The sequence below is a fragment of the Podarcis liolepis genome (assembly GCF_965112155.1).
Source record: "Podarcis liolepis genome assembly, chromosome: 7".
Lineage (NCBI taxonomy): Eukaryota > Metazoa > Chordata > Lepidosauria > Squamata > Lacertidae > Podarcis > Podarcis liolepis.
The window spans coordinates 94517190-94530318 of NC_139561.1; the positions used below are offsets into that span (position 1 = coordinate 94517190).

Consider the following 13129-nt stretch of genomic DNA (forward strand, 5'->3'; position numbering starts at 1 on the left):
GAAGACTTGCATTCCTCTTCTCTTCTCCTGCCCCCCCCCCTCAGCAAAACATCTCACAGCTTCTCTAGCCTACATATAGTAGGAGTATTGAAAGTGAGAGTCATCATCGCATCCTCGTTTTTGCTCCTCACAATCTGCCCACCCTCCCAGAGAACGGCAACCAAGGAGATGAAGACTCCGTCCTCTTCCTTCTGTGACGGCAGGTTGCTCTTGCTCCTTGTCCGCCTTCCAAAATGAAGAACAGAATCCTAAAGTTGGAAGGGACCCCAAGGTCCATCTAGGCCAGGGGAAGCAACCTAAGGCCCGGGGGCCGGATGCGGCCCAATCGCCTTCTCAATCCGGCCCCCGGGAATCAGCGTGTTTTTGCATGAGTAGAATGTGTCCTTTTACTTAAAATGCATCTCTGGGTTATTTGTGGGGCATAGGAATTTGTTCATTCCCCCCAAAAAAATATAGTCCGGCCCCCACAAGGTCTGAGGGACGGTGGACTGGCCCCCGGCTGGAAAAGCTTGCTGACCCCGGATCTAGGGCTGTTTTTCAATGTCCCAACGCTGCCTGGCACTGGTCCCTCCAAATGCTCTTGTCTGGCTGGTCTTTCTTCTCCCAGTCATGTCAAGGAGCAGCATGGGGGCTAAAAGGAGGAATAAATGGAGGACAATATCCCACTCCCCCCAGAAAAGCTCTTCTTTCTCTTTCTGTGGAGGGTCCAGGCCCCTCTTGAAGGACCTTTGCCTTGCTCCAATCAGGATAAATATTTCCACCCCTTGGGACCCAAATATTTGACTTGCCTCATTTTGAAAACTGGCATTTTGAAGCTTTGACCATTAGGCCTGCACACCATCAGTTTTTACAGTGGTACCTCGGGTTAAGAACAGTTTCAGAGCAAATTAAGTACTTAACCCGAGGTACCACTTTAGCTAATGGGGCCTCCCGCTACCGCCGGAGATCGATTTCTGTTCTCATCCTGAAGCAAAGTTCTTAACCTGAGGTACTATTTCTGGGTTAGCGGAGTCTGTAACATGAAGCGTCTGTAACCCGAGGTACCACTGTACATACTTTACATTTGCTGAGGCAAAATCTCCACCCCCAACATTGCTTGCGGCAGTTCTGCCCTCGCCTGAATTTCCTCCATTTTTAAAGGAAGCATCTCTTTTTCATGGGCCATCTTGGCCTCCCTGTCTCTTTCTTCTTGGGCTCATCTCTCTCTCTCTCTCTTTCTGCCTGTATCTCTGCTAGATGAAGGGCAGCTGCCATTCTGGCCTCTTCTCTTTCTTTCTCTGCTTCAACCTTAGACAATTCCAATCTTAGCCTCATCATCTCTAATTCAATATATTAGTCAAAATAAAAAAAAATCCTTCCAGTAGCACCTTAAAGACCAACTAAGTAGGTGCTTTAAGGTGCTACTGGAAGGAATTTTTTTATTTTGACTATGGCAGACCAACACGGCTACCTATCTGTAACTCAATATATTAGGATTCTCCTCAGACGCAGCAGCTGGGTCATCCTGAGTCTCTTTGGCTTGGCGCTTGCTGGTCATTTTCTGACAGGAATTTTTTCTCATTTTAGTCAAAGAACTTCACTCCTTTATTAAACTGGTTGTTCTGTGTCTCTGGGTACGTTTCTGTGTGGGTTTTTACTTCGTGTCACGGCTCTTTTCCCCCCAGCACCCTTGGGCCCGCCCTTCAGGGTTGTCGTTTTGAGACCCCACTTCCTCCCTGGGTTTCCAATTATTACTTTTTCTGGAAGGGACAGAGTATTACTGCTCCCCCTGAGTCTCCTTTGATTTCCTCTCCCAAGGTAGAGACTTCAGTTACTGTTTTCAGCCTAAATGAGCAGGAACCTCTTGGAAACATTGCTCTCAACTGATCAGCTGTTTGAGCTCATCTAACTTTCCTCCCATCTGTCCAGAGCTTTGTCAGTTCGGCTACCCAGTTGGGCCTAAGTCTCTCCTGGTTTCCTTTTAATTTCACGAAAGGCTTTTTGGCTTTGTTCTGCAGTCAGTCCAAAGCGCACTTTCACTCTCTCCTTTAATGTGAGGGAATCAGAGGTTTCATCCTCTCTGAGATCTGAGTATATTTCACTCAAAATTCCACATATCTGTGGGCGTAAGTGCAGCATCCAGTTTTCCTCATGAATGTTTAAGTCTGCCAGTCCGCCAAAACTAAATAGGATCTGTGTGGGTTTTAACTTCATATCCCACCTCTGCCCCCAATTAATATGCGAAGACGCAAGGGCTCTTTCCCCCCCGGCAGCCTTGGGCCCGTTCTCTCTCTTAAATATAGTGCACCAACCTCACAGAACACAATTCCCACAAATGCCCTCCAACTACCTCAGATTATTTTGTGGGGGACTTGCGTGAGGTAAAACTTACTAATTGGGAGTCTCAGGCAGGATAATAAACATTAACGATTTTATTTAATAAGGAAGTTTATGACACGAGTGGATAAAACGTAGGATATTTCAGTTTACAATGTTATTTCGCTTCAAGGTTTTCTCAGTTGTTTCACACTTAAGACTTTGGCTCTTAACAAGGTGGCACTTTCTGCCAGTTACCCTACTCCCAAGGTACTCCAAGCCAAAGACCCAAGGGATCTCTGGTTTGGGAGTCTTCTCTTTCTAGAAGGATCTCTCCCCTCCTGACTGGGATGAGAGCTCAGCAGCCGGTCTCTTTCCAGCTCCTCCTTCTCCTGGCTCAGCCTCCCAGTTCATTCCTGGCCTGATTTACTCTCCCAGGACACCACACACTGTCCTTCCCACTAAGCTCAGAGACTCCTTTCTCTAGCTGGTGATCTTTTCCTCAGAGCGGATGTTTCCACCCAGAACCAGCTCCTCTCACTCCCCATCTTCCCCACCTCCCTCCAAAGCTCATAGCCATGGGGGGAACTGGGCCCAGGTCTCCCCACTTCAGGGCTCTTAGTCCGTCCGCTAAACCACAGTTAGGGCGGGTGTAGGATATTCTCCTAGGTGCCCAACATGGCACTTCTCCATGTTCTTTTCTGATTGATCAAGATGCACGGCAAGGACGTTGTCCGGGTGCTGCCCTGAGCTTCTTGCAGCCTGATGCCAACAAACAGGCGTGTGTGTCCTGCTTGTTTATGGGAAGCAAGACAGGCCCTGTGACTGAAGCTCTTTCCACACTCTTGGCACTGAAATCATTGCCCCCCACTGGGAACTCTTTCGTGGATCATGAGTTTGGCCTTCTCAATGCATCTCTTTCCACATTTCAAGCACTGATAGGGTTTCTCCCCTGATGATGACAGAAGCCACTTCAACTTCCTGAATCACTTTGAAGATACATTTAAGAAGGCCTGGGCAGTTTAGAGGAGCCTGAAGAATATATGGGGGGGTCTTATCTGCCCTGGAGGATCTTCCCCCCTGCTCAGCACCTTGCACCTCTGGCGGCCCTGCCCCTATGAGGGGAAGCTGAGCAATGGAGTCTGAGGGGGAAGGAGAGCGGTCAGCCCTCCTCCTCCTGTGCATCTGGCCAGAGCCATGGCTGCTTTCCTGAGGCCCTTTCTCTGCTTCTGCCCCCATGAAGGTTCCCTGATGGGAGGCTGTGGGGGCTGCAGACAGGCCAGCCCTTCAAGAGCAAAAGGGGGCCATCTTGGAGGTGGGTAGGCATAATATTAAGCCTTACTGAGAGCGTCCGAGATCCCCCAATTCTCCTCCATGACTTCCTTATGGAGGGCTCTCTGGTCAGGATCCAGCAATGCCCAATCCATGTCTGTGAAATGGAAGGCTACATCTTCAAAGCACACTGGACCCTAAAAGAAAAAGGTTGTCCTCTTAGATAACATAAAGGTGAACTGTTACACTTCATTGTTTTCTGCCTCTTAATTGATGTTCTGTATTAATTGGATTCTTTTTCTGCACATTTTATGGATGCATATTTAGATGTGTTAATGGAATTATTCATTGTGTATTTTAATGAGGGGCATTAAGAAACTGGTGTTCTTCAAATCATTCTTCTAATCCTGTGCACAAACATTCCCGTTTGCCACATGGAAGGATCCCTTCTTCTGTCCCTCTGTGCTGTTCTTGCCGGGTGGGGAGTGTTGGGATCCCAGAATGCTGTGTGAGATAGTAAGTCTGCAGGCTTGAGTCTGCTAGCTGATGCAACTGGCCGATGCAATCGGCCTGCAGTACTTTCTGTGCAAGTGCAGGGTCAGAATGATGTGGGTCAGAATAATGTGCTGTCAGTTGATTGGCTGTCCTTGGTTTGAAAGGGAAACCTGTCCAGCAGTCAAGGTGGTGGTGCAGAGGAGTGTGGTCAGAGAGAGAGAGTCTTCCTCTTTGCCTTAAGGTGCAGCCAGGTACTCCGTTTGACTGTATGAACCGCTCCTGTATTATAGCCTGTAGATATTTGTATATATAGAGCTCACAATAAATATACTGCACTGAAGAACCTGGAACTCTAAGCATTTCTGCTAAAGCGCCACGAAGATTTCACAACAGGGAGGACCCTCCTGAAGCCCTATAGACATCTCCAAGGTGCGCAGGGGAATGAGAGGGGGAAACCCCATTGTGGGACTGATGGGGTGAATCCTGGCCACTCTTTGGTATGGGGTGTGAACTGCTTAGAAGCCTATTTGAGCCTTCAACCCTCCTTCCTTGGCGGTTCCTCCCACCATTCCTCTGTGTCCCCCAGTCCATGACATCCTCTCTCCGCACATGGCTCCTTCCTCCTACCTGCTCTGGGTCCACAGGGGCAGTTTCCCCTCCGCCACCAATAAAAGATGGACAAGCAGGTCTTGCTGGCCTCGTTCCGTCTCCTGCGAGAGAAGAAGGTAAGTGGGAAGCCAAGAGCGCATGCTTCACTCCGAAGGAAAACTACAGGTGCGCCTTCAAACAAGTAGGAGTTGCCACGTAAATATGGACGTTTGTACCCATTTCACATACTAGAGTGCAAAAACACATCTCTCTTTCTCTGGGCTCTTGGTCCCCTGTGAATTCTCCAATAAGATGAAAAGAAATCACAGATTAGTTTCAGAATCCACAAAATGTGACCCAACAGAGAAAAAACTCCTTCCTCCTTACCCAGAGGCCTCTCTCTGGAGTCCAAGGGAGTCTTCTCTGCCTCAGAGGAATCCGGACCCATTTCTGCTAACAGATCCTTCCTCTGAAAGAGCAACAAGGATTCAAGAGAGAGTGGGGAGAAGGATTAGAAAAGGAGCAGCAGACGCAAACAATTTAGGGTTATCCAATATCATTCCTCGGATGCTTTCCAAAAATGGATGGGCAAATTAGTAGAGAATTGGGGGATACTCTCCCTCCTCTTCTAAAGTTGGCTGCAAACCTCTCGGGGTCCTTTGGCCTCCTGGGAGCAGAACTGCCTGAGCTGCTGGCTCTGCACCTCTGAGCAGAGGGTGTCTTCCTGACCCGGGTTCTTCCTCACAGTGTTTTCCCAGAATCCCCCGCTGCTCCCATGTTAGATGGCATGGCCTCTTCCTGCTTCAGGGCCAGCTGAGTCTTGCTCATCCATCTCTGTTCTCTGGACACCTCCAGGAGATCGGAAGAAGTCCCTAGGTCTTCTGCCAAGTTCTGCCTGTCCTACTGAGAGAATCATAGAATCCTAGAGTTGGAATAGACCACAAGGGCCATCGAGTCCAACCCCCTGCCAAGCAGGAAACACCATCAGAGCACTCCTGACATATGGTTGTCAAGCCTCTGCTTAAAGACCTCCAAAGGAGGAGACTCCACCACACTCCTTGGCAGCAAATTCCACTGTCGAACAGCGCTTACTGTCAGGAAGTTCTTCCTAATGTTTAGGTGGAATCTTCTTTCTTGTAGTTTGGATCCATTGCTCCGTGTCCGCTTCTCTGGAGCAGCAGAAAACAACCTTTCTCCCTCCTCTATGTGACATCCTTTTATATATTTGAACATGGCTATCATATCACCCCTTAACCTCCTCTTCTCCAGGCTAAACATGCCCAGCTCCCTTAGCCGTTCCTCATAAGGCATCGTTTCCAGGCCTTTTTTTTATAAATATTTTATTAATTTTTCACAATAGACAAGCATACATAAACAAAGAAAATACAAAATCACAAAAAAATACAATACAAAAAAATACAAACATTAAACACATCAAGGAAAAAGAAAAAAGATAAAAACACATATAGTAACAAAAAACAAACATCCCTCTTTCTTAATTTCTCATTTTCAATTAGCTTATTTTCCCGACTTCCTCACGTCTCCCGTTCTTGTATCCCTTTTTAAAAAATTAATTCAGCAAATTCATATCCTATTAATTTATCTGTTGTTAGTCCAATCTTACATTTTACTTTGTTGCTAAAGCCCCTGCGATTCATTTCAATGTCCTTAACATTCATAAATTTGACAGTATTTCTGCAAATAAATTTTAAATTTCTTCCAATCTTCCTCCACCGTCTCCTCTCCCTGGTCTCGGATTCTGCCAGTCATTTCCGCCATCTCCATGTAGTCCATTAGTTGCATCTGCCAATCTTCCAAGGTGGGTAGGTCTTGTGTCTTCCAATGCTTTGCGATGAGAATTCTTGCTGCTGCTGTAGCATACATAAAAAAAGTTCTATCCTTCTTTAACACCGATTGGTCTACTATGCCCAGGAGGAAGGCCTCTGGTTTCTTCGGGAAAGTATATTTAAATACCTTTTTCAGGTCATTATATATCATTTCCCAGAAGGCCTTGATCCTTGGGCACATCCACCAAAGGTGAAAGAATGTACCTTCAATCTCTTTGCATTTCCAACATTTGTTATCGGGCAAATGATATATCTTTGCAAGCTTGACTGGGGTCATGTACCACCTATACATCATTTTCATTATATTTTCTCTTAAGGCATTACATGCCGTAAACTTAATCCCGGTGGTCCACAACTTCTCCCAGTCAGGAAACATGATATTATATCCTATATCTTGTGCCCATTTTATCATTGCAGATTTTACTGTTTCTCCCTCAGTATTCCATTTCAACAGCAGGTTATACATTCTCGAAAGTATCTTAGCATTGGGTTCTAACAGTTCTGTTTCCAACTTTGATTTTTCCACCTAGAAACCAATTTTTTTATCCAAGTTACAAACCTCTCTTATCTGAAATAATGTAGCCATTCCCGCACCTTCTCCGTAAGCTTGTCATAACTCTGCAATTTCAATTTGTCACCCTCCTGTTCTAAAATTTCCCAATATTTTGGCCATTTGTCTTCCATGTTGAGTTTTTTCAAAGCTTTCGCCTCCATAGGTGATAGCCACCTTGGAGTTTTGGATCGTTTCCAGGCCTTTGACCATTTTGGTTGCCCTCCTTTGGACACGTTCCAGTTTGTCAGTGTCCTTCTTGAATTGTGGTGCCCAGAACTGGACACAGTACTCCAGGTGAGGTCTGACCAGAGCAGAATACAGTGGCACTATTACTTCCCTTGATCTAGATGCTATACTCCTATTGATGCAGCCCAGAATTGCATTGGCTTTTTTAGCTGCCGCGTCACACTGTTGGCTCATGTCAAGTTTGTGGTCAACCAAGACTCCTAGATCCTTTTCACATGTACTGCTCTCAAGCCAGGTGTCCCCCATCTTGTGTATTTGTGCCTCTCATTTTTTTTGCCCAAGTGCAATACTTTACATTTCTCCCTGTTAAAATTCATCTTGTTTGTTTTTGCTGTTACGGAAAAATCTGGGTGCGGGGTTACTCTGCCACCCAGCTCATCGGACTAAGTCCGTGGGTCCCTGCGGAAGAAAAATGAGCTCAGCCGGACGCAGGAGCAAACTGCAGAAGATCCAAGTTTATTGCGCAACAGGTTCAAGGCGAGATTGAACAGCCAGAAAGGGGTGACATGAACTTTTGAAACTCCCTCCATGTCCCAGAATACAGTGCAAAGTACATCCCAGTTACATCATGAATACATTAATGAGAGGTTGGGTTACACAGATTAACATATGGAGGAGGGAGGGGGGAATATGCAGAGCTGGAGATATGCGCAGATAAGCACATCCTGAGAAGGCAATGGTCCATGTTTGCATAGTCTGTCACCTGGCATCGCCTGGAGGAAGGGTTTGGCAGAGTGATTTTGACTGGATTACTTGAGAGATTATGGAGGACAGGGGAGGGGTGATGGAGTCCTAGAGAAATTGAGCAAATATATTGTAGTGAAGAAGACATGCCCCCCCCCCTTCCGTAACATTGCCCAGTTCTCTAATCTGTCAAGGTGCCAGAGAATCCTGTAAAGCAAATGCATTCTTCTACTACAAGATTGATACACAGTCAGGAGAAGGGAAATGTTCCCTGGGCAAGCATGGGTGAGTCTGAATCACAGCCCAGACTCGGAGTTCAAGCACTTGGAATCTCCCATGTTCTCAAGACAGACTACTGTCTTTGTTCTGAGGGCAACTCCCTCCCCCTTCAGAAGCATGGCTGCCTCCCACTGGGGGGCCTGGAGCCATCCCTAGCCCTCTGCTCCTCCCTGAATTGGCCTCATCCTCTTCTCAAGCCATCTCTTCCTCTTGTGGGAGGGAGTTCCATGGGTCTAACTGTTAAGCTGTGGGTGAACATATCAGACGACACAGTAATTCGTCAAACAGCTCTTGTTTATTCACAGGCCAGAACAGAACTGAACTGAAGGGTTCAGCCAGCCTGCTTATATAGAGCTCCACTACAACACAATGGTAACCACTTTCTGTCCAATCACTGAACATCACTTTCAATCCCTTATTTGCATATGTGGAACTGAGTGAAAACTATCTACAGAATCCCCCTGCTGGCCCAGGGTGAGAATTTCAGTACATAACACTAACTGCGCACTGCGAGATGGAAGGACTTTGTTTAGCACAGAGGCCATTTTTTTCTCTGCCTCCAGATGCTTCCACCTGGCTGTATGTGCTCACCTCATGGAAATGCAGAATCTAAGGCATGAGTTGCAACAGCATGGAATCACCTTTCCAGAGGCTGTGTATGCCTTCATGATTCTACATTCTTTGGGTTCAAGTTGGGAAGCGATTGCCAGCCAGCTTGCTGTTTTGCTTCAGCAAAGACCCCCTGACTTTTGATTGTTAAATCTCAGTCTGTAGTGCATAGTGCCATTCAAATAGCGTGCTATGCGTTTCAGAGCTTTCCAGTCCTTAACAGTAGGATTGTTGATGTGTCTGCTTAGCAAATACGTGCTTACTGCAGTGACAGGTCTTGAACATCTAGCAATGAGGTTTAGTTTGCCTAGCACACTTCTGTACAGTGTAGTGTCAGAAAATGCTTCTTCAGTGTCATCTACCTGATAACCTGTTGTCATCGGTGTGTCTACAGGGTTAGCATCCATCAGGTTTAGTTTGGTTAACACATCAGCAATTTTCTGTGACTGTAGCAAGCGGTCTCTTGAATGCGAAGGAAGACTTGCAGACCTCCTGTTACCTGCAGCCTCCCTGGCTTTGCAGAGGAAGGGGAGCAGAACATCTTAGCCCTGGCTTGGGGATCCCCTTGCAGGAGCTGAGCAGAGTCCCCACGGATCCGTCTCCTGCAGCCCTGGGACACCCCGCCCCCTTCTCCCCAATGGCAAAAGAGAGAGGAAACTCCCCAGATGCCAGAAGGGAAACTGAGGCAGCTCCTGCAGAGGAAATGAAAGCCCCCTCCCCGTCTTGCAGGGAGGATCCTGGGAAGGAGGGAGGGGCATTTGCTTGAGAGGGCCTCGTCCCCCCCCCTTATTCCCTGTCCTCTCTAGGAATGTAGCTCAGTTCCTTTTAACTCTTGCAAGGTGGAGCAAACCAAGCTCACATTCTCTCTCTCAGACTCTTCCAGAAATGAACCCGAACAAGGCAGGAGAGCTCAGTGGGTAGAGCACGAGTCCTGCTTGGCAGGGGGTTGGACTCGATGGCCCTTGTGGTCTATTCCAACTCTATGATTCTATGAGTCTCTTTGACCAAGCTCATATTCTCTCTCTCTCTCTTCCAGAAATGGCAGCAGAGCTCAGTGGGTAGAGCATGAGTCTCTTTGATCTCAGGCTCTTGGGTTCGAGCCCCAGGCTGGGCAGAAGATTCCTGGCTGGCTGGGGGTGGGCTAGATGACTTTGGGAGTCCCTCATCATGACTCCCTGGCCCTCGTGGCTGTTCTTCTGAGCCCTTGCAAAGCGGAGCTCGCCCTGCTCCCTTCTCTCTCTCAGGAGCTAGGGCCCGAGAGGGGTCTTCTTGGGAGGACCCTCCCCTGCAGGCCTGGGGCCCCCCATCTCCCCAAGGCAACTCACCGGATCCCAGAAGGCGCCCCCAGGCAGCACTTGCGGAGCAGAGAGACAAAAGCCTGGATGGGGGCGGAGCTTGTGCTCTGGGGAGCCTCCTCCCTTTATTCCTCTCTAGGAAGCCAGCTTGGTGCCCCTTAACCCTTTTGCTGGTCCCTCTCTCCCTGCAGATTTTTATCTCACTAGCTGCTCAGACAGCAGCTCAATGGTTGTTTACATCATGTGAGTGTCTGAGAGCGTGAGACAGGAAATCTCAGCACTGTGAAAAGTTACTTTCGCTTCTGTGTGAAGTGCGCTCTTCTGTTCTGCTGCTCAGAGAGAGCAGACATGCAGGTGGATTCTCTGTGTATAGACAATGAATAAAGTAATTTATAGCTACTGATTGTCTCTTTCTTCTGCAATGAGATGCCAGAAGACGAGTGTGCTCCTTTCAGGAGGGAGGGGTTGCTTATTACCAGTCTCTCTGGACTGAGGAAGATTTACAGCCAGAGTGTGACCACCGGAGAGATGCCTCGGTGTCTTGGGAAGGTGGTGGCCTTCCCAGGCGTTTTTCCAACACCCCGGGCGTGGTGCAGGCGCAGAGCTCCTCCATCCGGCCCCTTGGGGGCCTGGCGTGCTTCTCCCTCCGTGGGGAACAGATTTCTGTACACCCGTTGCTTCAGAAGCCAGAGGAAAACTCTACAAGTGTTTGGCTCCAGGGTCCCTTGAGAGAGAGTTGTTTCTCTCTGAGCAAAGAGGAAGGAAAAGGGGGTCCTGCAAGAAGAGGAAGAAGAGTTTGGATTTGATATCCCGCCTTTCACTCCCTTTAAGGAGTCTCAAAGTGGCTAACATTCTCCTTTTCCTTCAATGAGAAACGAACTTGTCCAAGCCTGTCTTGATTTTAGCTTTTTCAGCCAGCTCTAGGTCCTTTTAAGAGCTCCAACTGTATTTTTTTAGAGAACTTTAAAAATGAGACCAGACTTTCATAAATCCCTCCGATCACACTCTTGGCACTGATACGGTTTCTCCCCTGTATGAATTCTTTGATGGGCAATGAGACTTTCTTTCCAGGTGAAGCTCTTTCCACACTCCAAGCATTGATAGGGTTTCTCCCCTGTATGAATTCTTTGATGGAGAGTGAGACTCTCTTTCCTGGTGAAGCTCTTTCCACATTCCACACACTGATATGGTTTCTCCCCTGTATGAATCCTTTGATGGGAAGTGAGCTTGTCCCTCTGACTGAAGCTCTTTCCACATTCCAAGCACTGATAGGGTTTCTCCCCTGTATGAATTCTTTGATGGACAGTGAGACTCACTTTCCTGGTGAAGCTCTTTCCACATTCCGCACACTGATATGGTTTCTCCCCTGTATGAATTATTTGATGGGAAATGAAACTGTTCTTTCTAATGAAGCTCTTTTCACACTCCATGCACTGATAGGGTTTCTTCCCTGTATGAAGTCTACGATGAGAAGTGAAACTGTGCTTTGGAATGATGCTCTTTCCACATTCCGCACACTGATAGGGTTTCTCCCCTGTATGAATCCTTTGATGGGAAGTGAGATGGGCCCTCTGACTGAAGCTCTTTCCACATTCCATGCACTGATATGGTTTCTCCCCTGTATGAATTCTTTGATGGGAAGTGAGATAGGCCCTCTGACTGAAGCTCTTTCCACATTCTGCACACTGATATGGTTTCTCCCCTGTATGAAGTCTACGATGAGAAGCGAGATTGGCACTCTGATTGAAGCTCTTTCCACATTCCAAGCACTTAAAGGGTTTCTCCCCTGTATGAATTCTTTGATGGGAAGTGAAACACTTTTTCCAGGTGAACTTCTTTCCACATTCCAAGCACTGATATGGTTTCTCCCCTGAATGTATTCTTTGATGGACAGTGAGACTTTCTTTACAGGTGAAGCTCTTTCCACATTCCAGGCACTGATAGGGGTTTTCCCCTGTATGAATTCTTTGATGGGAAGTGAAACACTTTTTCCAGGTGAAGCTCTTTCCACATTCCACGCAGTGATATGGTTTCTCCCCTGTATGAATTCTACGATGGAAAGTGAGGTTGCTGCTTTGACTGAAGCTCTTTCCACATTCCAGGCACTGATAGGGGTTTTCCCCTGTATGAATTCTTTGATGGGAAGTGAAACACTCTTTCCAGGTGAAGCGCTTTCCACATTCCACACAGTGATATGGTTTCTCCCCTGTATGAATTCTACGATGGGAAGTGAGGATGCTGCTTCGACTGAAGCTCTTTCCACACTCCAAGCAGTGATAGGGTTTCTCCCCTGTATGAATTCTACGATGGGAAGTGAGATCGTGGATTTGACTGAAGCTCTTTCCACACTCCAAGCAGTGATAGGGTTTCTCTCCTGTATGAATTCTACGATGGGAAGTGAGGTTGTGGCTTTGACTGAAGCTCTTTCCACACTCCAAGCAGTGATAGGGTTTCTCCCCTGTATGAATTCTACGATGGGAAGTGAGATCGTGGATTTGACTGAAGCTCTTTCCACACTCCAAGCAGTGATAGGGTTTCTCTCCTGTATGAATTCTACGATGAGAAGTGAGGTTGTGGCTTTGACTGAAGCTCTTTCCACACTCCAAGCAATGATAGGGTTTCGCTTTTGTATGAATTCTTTGATGGGTAGCGAAACTCTGTTTCCAAATGAAGCTTTTTCCACATTCCAAGCACTGATAGGGTTTCTTCTCAAGGGGATTTCTTTGATGGGAAGTGGAATGGGAGCTCTGACTGAAGCCCTCTCCACAGTCTGAATCCTGATATGGCTCCTCCACCGTGTGGATTTCGTTGTGGTCTCCCTTGTTCTTCATTTCCAATTCATCACCACCTGAAACTAAGAGGCAAACGGATTAGAGTCTCGGGAAGAAGTGCAGCCCCAAATTATGAAACAATGCTAATTAATGCTTGTGACAGAGAAAGAACTGAAGGGATTTAGATGGGATAAA

At 47.2% G+C, this 13129-nt stretch overlaps 2 protein-coding genes across 9 annotated transcripts in view; both read right to left on the reverse strand.

Moving 5' to 3' along the window:
* Nucleotides 1–13129, reverse strand: part of LOC310712778 (uncharacterized protein) — an 84684-nt gene that overhangs the window by 64966 nt on the left and 6589 nt on the right. The window lies entirely within an intron of this gene.
* The window catches only part of LOC310712787 (uncharacterized protein), a 67285-nt gene continuing 65119 nt past the window's right edge, over nucleotides 10964–13129 (reverse strand). For 7 of the 8 annotated variants that reach the window (XM_083516139.1, XM_083516140.1, XM_083516136.1 and 4 more), the window contains one exon: nucleotides 10964–13017. In XM_083516139.1, coding sequence (XP_083372265.1) covers nucleotides 11147–13017 — 1871 coding nt within the window. In that variant the 3' untranslated portion in view covers nucleotides 10964–11146. The remainder of the gene's footprint in view (nucleotides 13018–13129) is intronic. The other variant, XM_083516143.1, reaches the window with a different exon arrangement.